Consider the following 17,035-nt stretch of genomic DNA (forward strand, 5'->3'; position numbering starts at 1 on the left):
TTATGGCTGTATAGAGCAAGAACAGAGCCTTGTCTTCTGTTCATTCCCCATCCCCTTCCTACTTAACTAAAGCTGATACCCAAGCTGTTGCTGAAGCCTGGTCTACATGGGTGGAGCTAGGATTTTGAAAAAAGCTAGTCTTCAGAACTGATAAATAGGAGGAGACACAACCAGAAACAGTTATCAGACAGCAACATTAGCCAAAGAAAGGTTAGCTCAGTTAGCAAAACATCAAGACCAGTACAAAAGGAGAAAGCGCTGTTAACATCTGTGGAGAAAAGAACAATGAGACATTAAGTCAACTGACTTCCTCAGCCACTTGAATGCACCGTGGAGCAGGAATCAAGGCAGGGGGCCTTCCCTCTCGAGCAGAAAATCAGCTTCCTGCCCTGCCATTCTCCCCATGCTTAATACACACACTCCTATCTCAGGGAAAGCTGATTTGGAGAGGAAGTCCATGTGTTGTGTCTGAGAAATTACAGTAATTTTCATGAAATCCTGACATCTCCAGACAGGGCTCAGGCACAAAGAAGACTCATCAGTTTCTGATATGGGGCCGTGCATCCTCTGGTCACAGCTGACAGCAGGGTCCAGACTCCTTGAGTCCTTTTGCAAATTGCACTCCTTTTGCAGCTCCCAAAGCCAGTAAGCCCCTTATCTCCACCCCCCACCACAATCCACATGGAGAACCCACTAAAGCTTATTAAGATGGCAATGGACAGGGTCTCCACATCAGTCCAGAGCAACGTAGGACCAATTTTTAAAAGTCCCTTTCCACAGAAAATAGAAGTTACACCTATTCAGTTTGTCTTTTTTTAACATGCGCATTTATAATAATAATAATAATAACAACAATAATAATAATATAGAATATATAGATAATATAGTGAAATGCTAATGCCTAGAATATCATAGTCTATCCCACTATTTCTCTGCCTTACCTTTGGCATGACAAGGGTGTGTGTGTGTGTGTGTGTGCGCGTGTGTGCGTGTGTGTGTGCGCGTGCGTGCGTGCGTGACTGGTTTTTCTTTAAAATTCACCCCCCCAAGCATCCACACACAGCCAATGAGAAAAGGCAAAAAAACAAAGCTGCGATTCAAAGTATATGAGCTGCTGTCAGGTCTGTGACAAAGGGAAGAGTGGAGGTGGAGGAAACCCACTGAACTGCTTGGATGGAAGATTCCAATTCACATGGGTTTGTTCAAATTAAATGAAAATCACCTTAAAAATGCAATAAAACTGCATTTTTCTGTCCCATCCCCCCAACACATAATTCTGTCACAAATAAAAAAAATATTCCCCACTAAATCACTGAAAAAGCCTCCATTCTCCCCACCACGCACACACGCACACAGGGTATTTGATTTGGGTTTTGTGGCGGTGCGAAAGAAGTAGGGTGGGCTGCCCTTAAGAAGAGGGACACACTTTGAGGAGGGCAAGAGGTTGGGAACACGTGAGCATATAGGGGAACTGGAAGTGAGTTGGGGGAAGCGGCTGGGGTTAATGGTCTGTTGTTGGAAACCAGTAACAATCTTACCCCGATGTCAGCCCCTGGAGCAGCCAGTAAGAGGTGGGACCAGCAGCTAGAAGTGTGAGCACCAGAGTCCCACACTAACCAAAACCCACAGAGACAACGTAAGGCTTAGAAGGATCATATATCCACTGGCTGCCCCAATTCAGGACACCTTAGATCCCCTCCTTACCCTGTTACTTGCAGTGCTTCAGTTTCCCCTCCAGCCCTCTGGCTTTTTAGACTGAGGCAGGGGCAGCCAAACTGCAGTACTGGGCAAACCAAGCACCTGATCCTGATGCCCAATGGGACATGGACTTACATTCTCAAGGAATCAGGCCATGATTTCTTAAAAGGCCAGGCTGACACTTCAACAAAGTGTCCTTGACACCCAATCACATTGCACGTGGGTATACAGACAGCAGTGGGGCTGTAACCAAGACCTGATCATAATTCAGGGGCATCAGACAGCTGAAACCAACTGACCCTTAGAGAACTGGCCCAGGCAGGCAGGGCCCCGTGTCCAGCCGAGGCAACCCAAGGCAGCTCCAAAGACGTTAATCAAAGCTACACTGATTGCAGACTTCCCCAAATATTCCCTGAATATCAGAGAATCTTAGAGCATCTGGACTGGCAAGGCCCTCTGGAGATCACATCTCATTGGGCAGCGAGCAAGTAGAAGAGCTGATGAGGCACGGAGCAGAAGGCAAAACAACAGCTGGGGCAGAGAGAAGGTGGCAGAGCAGCCAGTGGGGCAGGGAGCAGACAGCAGAGCAGCCAATGGGGTACGGAGCAAAAAGCAGTGTGGCAGCTAGGGCAGGGAGCAGACAGCAGAGCAGCTGATGGGGGAAGGGAAGGAGGTCAGAGTGGTGCTCAAGGAGGGCTCAGGTCTTGATTTGCAGCATACCTTTCAGAGGTTGGCCCCCACTGACCTAACCCATAACTCTGGGAACAAATGCACGGCCAAGCAGGGGTGAAGTAACCCCACTGAATCCTCCCATGCTTTTCCCAACCTAACTCATGGATTTGGCAAGGTCCAAACTAAATGGCTGCTTGGGGTGGCTGTCCCCAGACCACACCTCGCCAACCCCCTTAAAATTCACTTGCAATTGGTTCCTTCCAGGCCTCCTGTTCCTAAGTTCTCCTGGGACCATCAGGTTAATGCCCCCTGGGTAGCAGAGTTAATTCCCTACCAATGGCCATTAATGAGACAAGAGCAAAAAGAGTCCAAATGGTTATGCCAATAAGTTTGTTGGATACGGGCTGGCCGGCAAGTGAAGAACCTATGGAGCAGTTGCCAAGGTTGTGTCACAGGGCAGCGGACTCCATCAGCCACTCAAGCTCCTACACAGAGTGCCGTCCACTGCAGCACCTGCCAAGACTTTACCAGGCTCTAGAGAAGGTCCAAGCCACAGGGGTTACCAGGAGGCACCAAGAAACCATCAAGTCTTTCCCCTTAGAGACTTTTGTGATGGTTTCCTCCTATTGGGCTTCAGACCCTTCACCACAGCATCACCTCTTCCTGTTGTCAGTTCCATCTTCCACTCTGCTCTTGCGCGGCCCAAGGCTAACGTCCCCTTCAACAGCACATAGCCACCAAAGCCAGAATACATGTCATTCCAGGCAGCAGGGTGGACCCCCAACTATAGACCTCACTGTCCAATGCCATCTTTTCATTGCAGGTCTTGTACAAAGCAATGGACAAAGTATTGCTTCTTGTGGCTTCTGGCCCATCGCTGGACTTTCATGTCCACCTGGATTCATCCCAGCTTCTGGCCATAGGATGTCTTTCCATCCTCACAAGCTTCATCAAAGAACCATCTATCAACTTCCCTCCCTACACAGATACTGGCATTCCATAACCAACCCACCTCCTACCTCCTCCTCCTCAAGCTAACTATCCCAAGTCTCTCATCCTCGTTACCTTTTTCATACTTAATTAGCTCCTCCATTTCTCTGAACACTCTCCCGTTCAGCACATTCTCTTCTGCCTTGTGGACCCATCTTCTTAGATAGCATGAGCATTTCCTTAAGCTGTCTCAAAGCTGTCCTTGTATCCTCCCAGATGTCAGACAGGGCTAGGACACAGCTAAATCTGAATCCTCTCAAGGTCCCCTGGAGTTTGCCTTTGCCCTTGAAAATAATTTCTATTGCTGGCCCTGAGAAGCAACTTGCTACTTTCAGCCTCTAGGTTAGTGGCATGTGACCAGGCTGCATCCTCTGGCAGATGCCACCTTCTGAAAAAGCCTCTGAAGACACTTCAGTCCCACCATGAACACACCTTCACATTCACAGAACTACAGAGATACTGACCTGGAAGGATTTTTAGGAGGTTCACAGCTAGCCCAACCCCTGCTCCCAGAACATCAAGCTTGGCTAAAACATCCTGGTCCAATGCTTGTCTATGCTTGTCCAAGCCAACAAGTTCCATCTGCTCCCTGAACAATTCTCTGCTCTTCTCTCCCTGCTCTTCCAACATCCTCAAGACCTTTCTTCCTTCCTTAGACATCTCCTGATGCCCCCTGCCCACATTCTGCAGAAGGCTGAAGAATACCCTGTTTTGGAGGCTCTCAGAAGTAGGTGGAACTCCAGAAGCAAGATGCCTAGGAGGCAGTGCCTCAGATCAACCTCACTGATCTATGAAAGCCAAGGCAAGTCTTCAAAACATACCAATGCCCCCCCCCCACAGGACATGGCGTAGAAAAACCCACCAGTCAAATCATCCCCCAGAGAACCACCAAATTTATCATCCAACCTGTTCCCACCACTTGAACCTGCAACGTACAGGGATCACCACACCTGGTTCTCTACATCCTATGCCCCAGCAGAGCTCTCTGTCTCCCTGATCCTCTCCTAGATCTGCAAACCACCTGGCTACAACATTGCATGGCTTCATTCCATGTTCACCATCTCCCTCCCCCACTGCAGGGCACCTGGGGCCCTGTGACATACAACTCTCTCAGACTGCCTGTGCCAGCATTAAGAGCTCGGCAAATTTCCACTATGTTTCTTGTTCAACGTCTCTCTCTACCCACCTCCCTGTCCCACATCCCACACCAGTCTGTCCACACATTCCAAACCCTGATTCAATTGGTTTCCCCCTTCTGCCTTGTAACCCACCTCTATCTATAGCAACCATCATAACATCAGATTGTGGATATGGAGTTGGAAGACCTCTCCAGAGGCCACATCTAGTCTGACCTTCTGCTCCAGGCAGCATCAGCTCCACCCAAACCCTCCCAACTATGTCCTGGTCTGAGCTATCCCACAACAACCTTGTCACATAACAATCAGCCCTGCTACTCCAAGATGCCCAGAGCCCCCAGAATCTGCCTAGGGAAGCCAGGGGTCAAGGGCTGGCAGGACTCAGCTGCTGCCAGGGGGGATTCAATGCAGTGGAGAGACCACTGGCAGGGGCTGGGCCCCCTCTACAAAGGAAGGAGAAACCCCCCAGCCCATAACAACCTGACCAGAGGGGTAAAATTCCTTCCTGACCCCAAATATAGCATCAGTCTGACCCTAAGCAGAGGAGCAAGACCCTCTGGGTTTGGGTCTCAGCAGGAGCACTGGAACAGCCCAGTTCACAACCTCCAGCCTGGGCTGCAGCCAATACCCACACTGCTGAGCAACGCAGTAAAGCCCCTGACACCTGTAGCAATGGGGGAGAAGGGGGGGGGGGGGGCCAGCAATTCCTTTCAGGCCCCATGTGGCCAGCAGCTTCTGCAAGCACTACCAGAAAACCTTTGGCTTCACTCTTAAGACACTGCTGCGTTCATACTGGGATGAAGTTCTCACCAACTAAAATCTACTGAGACAACAGCCAGCCAGAATGTACAGCCCCGAGCACTTGGCCCGCGTAGTTTCATAGTTGGTAGGGTCAGAAGAGACCTGAGCAGATTGAGTCCGACCCCCTGCCATGGGCAGGAAAGAATTCTGGGGTCAAACGACCCCAGCAAGGTGTCTATCTAGCTTCCTTCTGAAGACCCCCAGATTAGGAGCAAGCACCACTTCCCTTGGAAGTTGGTTCCAGATCCTAGCAGCAGATGACGATCCGAGTGGTCCATCTCCCACCAGGAAATTCTATGCCCACCTTGTCCCGAAGGCACCAGCAAGGTGGAGCTGCCTTGACCTGGCTCCATGATGCTCCAGGAAAGATCCAGGTAGTAACTCTTAGAAGAGAGTCAGGGGTGAAGGGACCATCTTGAGTGGAGGCGCTGGGGTTGTTTACAAGGCCAGCTGGAGATGTCTGTGGGTCTTTGATGAAAGGAAGTCCTGGCCCAGTCAACCATGGGAGGATGAGCCTGGGTTGACCTGTGGGCTCCTGGGATAGGTCTTCTCCAGGTGCTGGAAGCTAAGGGCATCTGAGCCATCACCCACGCAGACTAGAGAAGACCCAGTTGCTTCCATCCCAAGGCAAACAGGTGACATCCTGTAGTTGGACCCCAAATATTCCCTGCTGCTGAGATTTTACTGCCTGGCCAGCTCCCAGCAAGGTGTGGGGGTGGGCTGGGGAACATCCTTCCAGCCAGTGATAAACACACAACACTCTGTTCCTGGGGCCTGAGATGGAGCTCCTGGCCCCAAAGGGGGCCAACTCATTAGCACTGAGCTGCCCGCTCCTGTCCCAACTGCTGGGGGCAAAACACAGCCCTCTTGTGCCCTCCACCTAACAACAAAGGCAGGGAAACAGAGGAGGGATGAGCCCATGTGATATCCAGAGGATCCCCATTTGTCTCCAGGCTGGGGGGGAAGGGACAGGTCCATTTGGTTCTCAGCTACGCCTCTCCTTTTTGGCTGGCTCTGCCCAGAGGCACTGTGGGACCGACCGATGCTTGGTGCTGCACTATCCAAGCGGAGGGTGAGGGGGGGAAGAGAAACAAGAGTGAGGTATGCCCCCCTCCCTGCCCAGCCAGAAGCAACGATTTGGCCGCCACACCCCCCGTGCCCCACCCTGCCTCCCAGAACTGGTAACAGGGAAAGCCCCCCCACCAGAGTCTGCCAGGTTGGGGGGGGGGCGGGGAGGAGGTGGCTGAGCTGAGTAAAGGCAGATGGGAATGGACTCAGAGGGGGAAGAGAAATCCCCCCCTCCAAGCGCCCCCAGTTATTACCCCACACAAGCCCCTCCTTGATGCACTAAAGTGTCAACCAAGAAAGCGACCCTCCCCACACCATTGCTCCTTTCACCCATCTGGGCCCAGTGCTGGTTTCCCCACCAACCCCCTCCCCCCATACCTAAGAGAAGCACAAGCCACTAGGAATGTACCATATTTCCCCACATACCACCCCCCCAAATAAGACCTGTGTCTTGTTATGGGAAAAAGTAAAAGGTTTTTCTATCCCCTACTCTCACAGCAAGCCGAAGGCGAACTCAGCCCATGAGGAGTCTAACCACTCATGAGTTTAACCCTGCCGCAACCACTGCTAAACTGACAGCAACATTTGGCTATTGCTCTTCTTCTAGCTCTCCAACAGCCCCCCGCAATTTAGCAGTGGCTGTGACAGATAACCGCCCCTCATTTTTGACTGAGGGGCACATTACGCTGCAAAACCAGAGGAAGCCAGTCCCTGACAGCCACTGCAGCATCTACATGCTTCTATTCCAGCACAGAAATCAGCTTCCTCATTTCAAACATGCACCCCAATTTCAGACAGCTTATGGGAGGAGAAGTGCAAGTGGTACATGTGTAGATACGGTACTCCCCACCCTGCCCCAAGATCACAGCAGCTCACAATGGATTACTTTGGATCACTTTGGTACAGCCGTGGGCAACAGAAGCACCACGACAGGACATTTTGTTCATGCTTCCCCCCCCCGCACCCTCCAAGCCCCTCCCCTCCCTCCCTGCCCAGAAAAGAGACTAGAATGAGACAGGAGAAGCCCTGAGATCTGAAACAGATGGGGGGAGGAGGAAAAGGGAAGGGGTTGGAGGGGCTTTTCAAGCCTGGAGGGGGAGAGAGAAATAGAAACAGAGCAAAGCAGGAAGAGAAGCCAAGAGACACAGAAGAACTGCGGACAGCCAGCAGGACTGGAATCCACCGAGTCCAAACATAATAAATAGTAAAAAAAAAAAAAAAAAAAAAAAAAGTATTTTTTTTTCTCCTTTTTGCACAAATTGTGTCTATTTCACAGTGCGTGAGCGAGGGCCCAGCCGTCTGGCCCCACCCCTGGGGCTACGGAAGGGTGTGGGGCCAAGGGTGAAGGAGCCAGGCAGGAGATGGTGGAAGGGGGTCTTCAAGGGCCTCAGGTGACATGGCCAGAGATGCTGGTCAAGGCAGGGATGTCTTCTCTGGCATGTTGACTCGGCTCCTCCAGCCCACCTGGAGAAGCCAATCAAGATGGGAGCAGGCCTTCAAGGACCCAGCTGGAGACATCTCCATCCCACCCGGAGATGGCAGCAGAGGTTGGAACAGGCTTTCAGTGACCCAGCTGGACACACTCTACTCCATCCGACCTGGAGATGCTGACCAAGATGGGAGCAGGCCTTCGAGGACCCAGTTGGAGATGTCTCCATCCCACCTGGAGACACTGGCCAAGGTGGGAGATAGGCCTTCTCCGTCCAAGATGGAGATGCTGGTTGAGGTGAGAATACATCTTCTGAGATCTAGGTCCAGCTGGAGGTGCCGGCTAAGGTGGCAGCAGACCTTCAATGACCCAGCTAGAGACATGTCTACTCCATCCCATCCAGAGACACCAGCTGAGGTGGAAACAGGCCTTCAAGGACCCAGCTGGAGACACCGGCTGAAGTGGGAACAGGCCTTCTCCATTCCAAAGATGCTGGTTGAGGTGAGGATGTCTTCTCAGACCCAGGCCCCAGCAGAGACACTGGCTGAGCTGGGAACAAGCCCTCAACACCCTAGCTGGAGACCCCAGCCAAGGTGCGAATAGGCCTTTTCCATCCTAGGCCCCAGCTGGAGATGCTGGCTGAGGTGAGAACAAGCTTTCAAAGACCAAAGCCAAGACGTGGATACATCTTCTCCATCCTCGCTGGACACAATGCCGACATCAAGGTAGAGACGCATCTTCCTGAACCCAGACCTGGACTGGAACTGCCGTGTGAGCCCCCTGGAGACACTGGCTAAGGTCAGAAGAGGGCTTTCTACATCCCACACCTTCCCTGACCTGGTTGGAGATGTTGAGTGAGATGGGCACGTGTCTCCCATCCCAGGCTGGACTGCAACCAACCTTCTCCAAGCCAAGTGGAGATCCTGATGGAGATGCCACCAAGCCTTCACGGCCCCAGGTCAAGACAAACGTGGTCTCCTCCATCCCTGGCCAGGCTGGAGATGCCTGGAGACATGAGATGTGGACACATCTCCTCCATCTGAGGGGGAGACGAGCCTGAAGTCCAGGTGGGGCCACGTCTCCTCAAACCCAGGCCTGGGGTGGGGATGGGAAGATCTTCTATCTCCTCCAGCTCCCCTGCACAGCCCCAGCTTCCCATAAGTCGCTTTGGCCGAGGGTGAGGGGGGCAGGGTGAGGGCGGGGCAAAGGGAGGGGCTTCTGGGTGGCCCCATCCTCACCCCAGCTGGGCGTCTGGGCTACCTGGTGAAGAAGGGCAGGTGGTGCTGGCTGAGAATGCTGCTGGTTCGTGGTGACTCTGTCTTGGCCATGACATCCTTAAACCATGAGGCCACGTCCACCTCCAGCGTCTCGAAGCGCTTAATGAAGTTGTGTTCCTAGGGGGGGGACACAGGGATGAGCGAGGGCAGTTGGGTAGCCAGCAGAAGGTGCTCTGGAGCTCCCTACTCAGGGGGATGGGGTGTGGGGCCTTTGCTAGTTTCGGGGGCAGAGCGGTATGGGGAAAGATGCGGAAAGGTCATCACCCTGGGGAAGGACAGGGGTGAATGGTGCCCACTTGGTGACTGAGGGGGCACATATGCGCATGCACACACACACCCACCCCACTGTTTGATCCCTCAAACACAGAACCCACTTGTCCAGAACACACATATGCACACGCATGGAACCCAGGAATCTGAAATGTGCATACACAGACACACTCCACTAGGTGCTCAAAACATACAAACACACACGCACAACCCTAGGTGCCCAGGATGCACGCATACACACACAGTGTGGCTAAACACCTCTAGGAAACAATAGTAGGGACACACACACACGAACACGCATGCAGACACCCCCTGAAGTCCAGGGATGCCTGCACATGGAAACAAGGGGGGTGGAAAATGGTGTGTGTGTGTGTGTGTGCGTGTGTGTGTGTGTGTGCGCGTGCGCACGCACAGATATGGATGGGTATATATAGGCATAGAGTGTGTGTATGTCCCTGCTGCCCCCTGCTTTGCGTGCATGTGAGTGTATGGGGGTGTATATGTATGTATATGTATAGAAATGCATTTGACTATGTGCAATTCTGGGCGCCGCACTTCAAGAGGGATGCGGATAACCTGGAGAGGGTCCAGAGAAGGGCCACTCGTATGGTTAAGGGCTTGCAGGCCAAGCCCTACAAGGAGAGACTAGAAACCCTGGACCTTTTCAGCCTCCGCAAGAGAAGGTTGAGAGGCGACCTTGTGGCTGCCTATAAGTTCATCACGGGGGCACAGAAGGGAATGGTGAGGTTTTATTCACCAAGGCCCCCCGGGGGTTACAAGAAATAACGGCCACAAGCTAGCAGAGAGCAGATTTAGATTGGACATTAGGAAGAACTTCTTCACAGTTCGAGTGGCCAGGGTCTGGAACGGGCTCCCAAGGGAGGTGGTGCTCTCCCCTACCCTGGGGGTCTTCAAGAGGAGGTTAGATAAGCATCTAGCTGGGGTCATCTAGACCCAGCCCTCTTTCCTGCCTATGCAGGGGGTCGGACTCGATGATCTATTGAGGTCCCTTCCGACCCTAACATCTATGAATCTGTGTGTGCGTGCGTGCGTGCGTGCGTGCCCAATAGATGTATGTAAGGAGTTTATTTGGGAAGGGTGCATGGGGGTTTGTTTGTGTGTGTATGGGGGAGTATACGGGGGGGGGTGCGCGCACATATGTGTGCAGGGGGTGTATTTGAGGGAGATGTACATGGGGGCTGCATACGGGTGTATAATGTGTGTATGTCCCTAATGCCCCCTGCTGGAGAAGCTGAGCCCTGCTGGGTGGGGGGAGCCAGGAAGCACAGCCAATGGAGCATTCACACTCTAGGGCAGGGGTTGTCAACCTGGGGTACACGTACCCCTAGGGGTACTTGGGAAGGCCCCAGGGGGTACGCAGCGGTGGCACGAAGAAGTGGGGCTACTTGGGAAGTGGCGGTGCTTCTCCACACCCAGGTACCCCTCCTTCTCCACGCCACCCATAGGCAGCGGAAGGGGGTGCTAATGAGGCTCAGCTCCCGCAAATGCGGGGCAGTGGTAGGGCCACAAGGCAGCCCAGCTGCAGGCTTCCTGCAGCTGCAGCAGGAGTGGGGAGGGGTACGTACGCAGCGGTGACAGAGGGAGTGGGTCTAGGGGCCTGGGGCAAGCGCTCAGGGCAGAGCATGGGACTGAACCGCGAGCAGCTTGTCTGAGCAGCACTGCTCCTGCTGCTACACACACCCCGGGAGGCACAGGGGACACATTCCTATGGATCTGTGGGGGGCAGGGCTGGCTACTGCTGTGGGCTGAGAACAGGGCTGCACCAGGCTCTTCCCAGGGGAGAGGGGCTTCACTACCCCAAGATTCGCTGTAGCCAACTTGTCCCCGTCCCCTCCCCAGCACTGTTGCTGCCCACCCGGAGCACAGCACGTCCCTCCCCACCCCCCTGAGAAGAGCCCAGAGCTGTCTTGGCCCCAGCCTACAGTGGCAGCCCATCCGGCCCCATGCAGATCAGGGGGCACATGCCCCCCATGTCCTCCTGGGACGCATGCAGTGGTGGGAGTCACCACTGCTCCCTGTGCCCCCCAGACAAGCTGTCGCTGTCCCGCGCCCAGCCCCAGCTGTGCAGGACCTGGCAGGGTGGGTGCGGGGGTCCCAGGGGCTCTGTCCCCTCCAGCCCAGTGGTGCAGCTGAGGCTGGCCCCGCTCTTGCCCCCAGCTGGGGGCCCCGGGGGAGGGAGGGGGGGGGTGTAGGGATGGAGCAGGGGTGGGGCTGGGGGCAATGGATTTGTTGGTGCAGCGGATGCCAGCACCAGGCAATGATCCCAGGCATGGGGGAAGGGACGGGCACAGAGGATCCTGGCCTAATCCTGGACCCAGCTTGGCTTAGCTCAGCTCCCTCCCTATCCCTGCTGTGTCCCAGGCCCAGCCCCACTCCACCCCACTCCCCCGGTCCTTTCCCCTCCCCCACAGACTTTCCCACGGCCCCACGGACAGCAGGGCAGGGGGTGCTGATGTCAGCACCCCCACCCCCTGCCTGGCTGGAAGGGGGTACAGTCCAAAATGGGTACCTGCAAAAGGGGTACACTCCTTAAAAAAGGTTAAAAACCCCTGCTCTAGGGCAAAAGGCCTGTTACACAGGAGACTCCTAGCCATAAAACCCAGGCATCTGGCCACCCCTGTTCTAACCACTCCGACCTGTGGGGGAGAGAACCCAGGTGTCCAGGCACCCAGGTACCCCTGCTCTAACTACCCCCAACCACTGGGGAGAGAACCCAGGTAATCCAGGCACCTGGCTGCCCCTGATCTAACCACACCCATTGGCTGGGGAGAGAACCCAGGCATCAAAGAACACAGGTACCCCTACTTTAACCAACCCCACCCACTAGAGGGAAAACCCAGGCATCCCAGCTGGGCTTCCTCCAGCTGGGGAGACCCTGGATGGGCCCTTCCCAAGGACGGGGATCTGGAGGGTACTCACAAGTAGCTTGTTGTACTTTGGTCGCTTCCTGTGATCTTTAGTAAGGCTGGAGAGGGAGAGATAAGAGATGCTGGTACCTCCTGAGGGCAACCAACCCCCACCCCCACTCCCACAAGGGGTCCATCACCTTCTTCTAGTAATTTCCCGCCCTCCCAAGCTGTGCCATGGGAACAAGATCTGAATCCTCTGGGCTTCCACCACCTCCCACCTTATGCCTTTTGAGGGACTGGGGTGGGGAGACAGAAGCTAAAGACCAGGCCCAAGGAGATGGCAGAGATGGGCCTCAAACCTGTGGCTCCTGGGCTGGAAGAATCCAAAGCCATGGGGTAGGGGCTGCCCTGGGGTCTCAGGGTGATCAGTACATGCTGTCAGCAGCAGGGGAGGAAGGAGGAAGTCTAAGAAGGGGGATCAGGGAGCCGCCATGCTGTTGGGTCATACCTACCACAGCAGCAAATACTCATGGGTAGTTTCAGCTCAGAGTGCAGAATGGCAGGGCTTAACATGGGCAGCTGCTGTGCATGTGGCATGGAGCAGAGCAGCGAATGAGGCAGGGAGCCTGGGGCAGGGAGCAGAAAGCAGAACAGCCAATGGGGCAGGAAGCACAGGCCAGGAAACAGAAAGCAGAGTGGCATATCAAGCAGGGAGCACTGGGCAGGGTGCAGAAAGCAAAGCAACAGATCAAGCAGAAGGGGATGAGAGTAGCCCTCAGAGATAGTGCTAGGTTAATGCCACCCCACATGAACCCAGCAATCAGGTCCCCTTACCTCACAGGGCCCCCTTCTCTCCCCTCTCCCTCCAGCTCGTTACTCACCAGTCTTTAACAAAGGACTGGAAGTCCACGGAAAAGCCCATGTTGTTGGGCAAAAGGGGTGGGTCTTCCTGCAGGACCTTGGTGAGGACCTCGAAGTCTGTCTTGCAATTCTTGTAGGGAAGCTGCCCGGTCGCCAGCTCCACCTGTGGGTAGATCCAAGGGTTAACAGGAGCGGGGCTACCAATGGGCTCCCATGGGTGCTTGGCATCTTTAGAGACAAGGGCCCAGCCACCCTCAGTATTATTCAGGAGTGGACACGCTTCTTCTGGGATAAGGGCACCTTATTCTAGTTTAGTGCCATCTACTTTTACAGTTACAGTTACGGCGCACTGGATTCAGTTCCCCCATCCCAGTCACTGGAACCAGGGACCTGATCCCAGCAACATCTTGTTTTTTAAAGGGCCCTTTTCCCATTGGGGAGAGCACAGGCTAGGGAGGAAAAAGAATGAAAACCAGCTACGGGACACTATATTGTAAGTGAAGCATCTTTGTGGCTGGTTGACCACTTCATGGCGCCACATACCAGCTGAACTTGGTGCATGCTACTATTCATGGAGGGACCAGCATGTGAACTATGCCACAAACATAATACCTGTTGGAAGGCAGGCTTAGAAGCAACTAGGCTATAAAAGCAGTACTCTGCCTTCATCTGAATTCGCTGTCAGGTGCGGAGAAGCCATCAGGGGCTTCTCAGAGGATGCAGAGATGCCTAGCATAAGATCTGCATAAATCAGAGCCAAGTAATGGGTTTAGGGGATTCACTGCAGCTTCAGAAGACATGCCCTACAGTCTGAAAGAGGCATTTGATTGATCCCAGCAGGAACCAGGCCCTGGATACAGAGACCCCTGATGCCAAGACTAAAGGGAAATATTTGATCCTCTAAATTTGCACTGGCTGCTGTATTCCAGCAAGTCAGTAACAGGCTGGTCAGTTTTACTCACACACTGGTCAGTTTCACTCTGTGGGTCCTAGCTGGGCCCTCCAGCACCCAAGCAAGTCCACCTTTACCTCAGCTATATATTAGCATGTCAATCTACATGTGCTAATTATCACTTTCACAGCAGCGCTAAGAGATCCTTCGTGGATGCTGAGGCCCTGTACCGCACTCAAACTCAGACCTTGCCTCAAAGAACTCAGAGGCAATGTTCTTTTTCTGATCATTCCTGTTTAAGAACAAGGGGGTCCACGGCTTATCACGGATCCCAGGGCCACATCCAGCACCTTAGTGTCCCCAGCTTGTTTCTGCAGCAAAAGATCGAACTCTCTCACAGCGAGATCGAACTCTCTCACTGGCCCCCACGTGCCCAGCCCTTTTGGGGGCAGGGAAAGGGAACAAAGAGACATCTGAGGACCTCAAAGACTGTGATAGCCCCAGTGACAGATCCCAGCACTCACCAAGGAGATTCCCAGGCTCCACACATCTGCCCGGATGTCATAGTCGGGCTTCGTGGGGTCAGGAGGGTCTATTCGTTCAGGCTGGAAAAGAAAAGCCGTGGAAAACTCAGGAAGGGAGCTCAGGCACTTACCGTATTTACCCACAAACCACCTGCAATTCTACACAAAATCAACCCTTTGATAACAGGATGTGCATCTTAAGCTGATTTCTTTCGCTGGAATAGAAGCATGGAAAAGCTGAGCTCTAACAGATGCTGAATCTCTCCAGGCCAGCAAGTAGCGGGGCTGAAGTCCAGCTGAAACCCTCTGTTTCAGTCACGACCAAATGAACAGTAGCTTTGGGCTGAGCATGTGGGCCATGGGGGTGTATTGTACATGAGCAATTATGGTAACGTAGCTGCCTCCTCAACAGCAGTAGGGGAATCACTGTTGTAAAATGCCGCCAGCTCAGGGGTGCTGTTAATCACTGGGAGGGGCAGCACAAGACACAGCATTAGTGTGGCCTGTAATGTATTCATCCTGCCTTTATTAGTGCCCCTCTATTCACCTCTAACAGGTCTGGAGGACCATGACTCTATGATCTCTCCAGGGAACCCAGCCCCCCTCCCAGGATGGGAGACCAAGACAAACAGCTTGGTCTCCCATCCAAGCACCAAATATGCCTACCCCTGCTTAGCAGACAGGATCAGGCTGGGATCAGGCAATCCCTTGGTCCCTCTCCCTACCAGTGCCCAGGACTTCATGATCCCTCCAGGGAATCCAGACACCTCCCAGAGCTCAGCCGGCTAAGTCAGGGTCTCCTATCCACACAATGAATGTGCCTGCCCTTGCTTAGCAAACAGGATCAATGGGCCCCACTCCCAGGTGCTGACAGCGGGCAAGGCCCGGCCCTTACCGCCATGTATGCGGCGCAGCCAGCACTGCGGGTCTTGGCCTTGGAGTCGACGAGGCGGCCACTGATTCCAAAGTCACAAAGCTTGATCTGGCCCCGCTCATCCAGGAGGATGTTGGAGGGTTTGACGTCGCGGTGGATGACACCGTGTTTCTCCTTCAGGTAGAAGAGGGCCTTGACGATCTTGGGGGGACGGACGGACGACACAGAAGGGGAAGGGAAAGGAAAGAGAGGGTCATTACGGACTAAGACCACTCGAGCCAGCCCACTGCACTCCTCCCCTAGCTCCTGGAGGGAGGCAGGGAGAAAGCCAAGTGGATTCTGGGCTGGACCAGGCACCAGGTCCTGCCTCCAGCTATCCCACAATACCCCTGCCCTGGAGACTCCTCTCAGTCTCTATGGGCCACTGGACAGAGATCAGAGACCTGCAAGCAGCCCCCAGCAACTCCCCATAGGGTGGGAGGAACCTGGCCAACTCACCTAGTCCTGCCCCCAGCTGGTCACATGGTACCCACAATACCCTACCCCCTGCCTTGCCCCACCCTCCCCAGGACTCACTGCCACTGTGACCTTTCCCAGGATCCTCTCGGGGATGGGCCCCTGGATCCGCTTCTTCAGCTTCTCTGCGCAGGTGCCCATCAGCTCCATGGCAATGAAAACATCCGTCTAAAAAAAGGGGGAAGGACAAAATCAGAATGGAGGCAGAGCTAGCAAAGAAGAGAGGGGCCTGTGCTTAAAGAGATAGGCACTGATGAAAGAGACAGGCACTGATGATGGGGATCAGACTGGAGTCACCTGCATCTTAATCAAGGCACTAGGGGGAGGCAGGGGCTGGAGCTAACAAGACAGGGAGGGGCTTAACTTAAAGGGGCAAGAATTGCCAGGCCAGTGAGGAACAGGCATTGGGTTGGTGACACCTAAATAAGAAAGCCACCAGGGTGTGGAGTTAATGAATGGGAGAAGGGCCAGGGTTTAAAGAGACAGGTACCACCAAGGCAGTCAGCGGCAGTCACTCACATTAGTGATGAAGGTCCCAAAGCACTGAACAATGTAGGGGCAATCGTGGCTCTTGAGTACCACATCAAGGTCCATCAGAATCCTCTTGTTCTCTTCTTTGTTACCCGAGCGACGCATTTGCTGTGGGGGGCCAAGGGAAGATGGGAATCATGGCTGTGGGCCTGAGGCTTAGTTTCCCCACCACCCAACACACACACAAAGGCACTTAATTATTCTGGACTCATTAAGCCTTAAGATGCTCCCACCCACTAGGTCAGAGCCTGGCCCAGTTCAGGGGTGGAGAAACTGAGGCACAAGACAGTGGTAGGACTTGTCAGCCCAGAACAGTGGTGGAAATGGGAACAAAACCATTACCCACTTTCCCTCCCAGAACTGGGAAAGAACCTTGGCACTCAGGCTCCCACCCCTCCCTACCTTATTCACCAGAACCCACTCCTTTCCAGAGGTCTGTAGAACCCAGGAGCCCAGGCTTCTAGCCCCACCTGGCTCTCAGCCCCTGCTCCCTCCCCAGAACTGAGATAGAACTCAGGCATCCTGACTTCCAGGCCCCCCTGCTCTTACCCTCTCCGTTTTCTTAATCCTCCCCACCCAACTTATTCCTAAACCCCATGCCTGCCTGTCCCCTAACTCCTCCCCAC

The 17,035-nt window shown here is 54.0% G+C and overlaps 1 protein-coding gene across 2 annotated transcripts in view; it reads right to left on the reverse strand.

Annotated features, from left to right (window-relative positions):
- Positions 1–7,490: 7,490 nt before the first annotated feature.
- Positions 7,491–17,035, reverse strand: part of MAP2K7 (mitogen-activated protein kinase kinase 7) — a 15,927-nt gene continuing 6,382 nt past the window's right edge. For both annotated transcript variants that reach the window (XM_025192768.1, XM_025192767.1), the window contains exons 4-10: positions 16,398–16,517; positions 15,939–16,046; positions 15,384–15,563; positions 14,489–14,569; positions 13,093–13,235; positions 12,282–12,327; positions 7,491–9,188 (exon numbers count right to left, since the gene is read on the reverse strand). In XM_025192768.1, coding sequence (XP_025048553.1) covers positions 9,051–9,188; positions 12,282–12,327; positions 13,093–13,235; positions 14,489–14,569; positions 15,384–15,563; positions 15,939–16,046; positions 16,398–16,517 — 816 coding nt within the window. In that variant the 3' untranslated portion in view covers positions 7,491–9,050. The remainder of the gene's footprint in view (positions 9,189–12,281; positions 12,328–13,092; positions 13,236–14,488; positions 14,570–15,383; positions 15,564–15,938; positions 16,047–16,397; positions 16,518–17,035) is intronic.

This window comes from Alligator sinensis, unplaced genomic scaffold, assembly GCF_000455745.1.
Source record: "Alligator sinensis unplaced genomic scaffold, ASM45574v1 scaffold1892_1, whole genome shotgun sequence".
Taxonomy (NCBI): domain Eukaryota; kingdom Metazoa; phylum Chordata; order Crocodylia; family Alligatoridae; genus Alligator; species Alligator sinensis.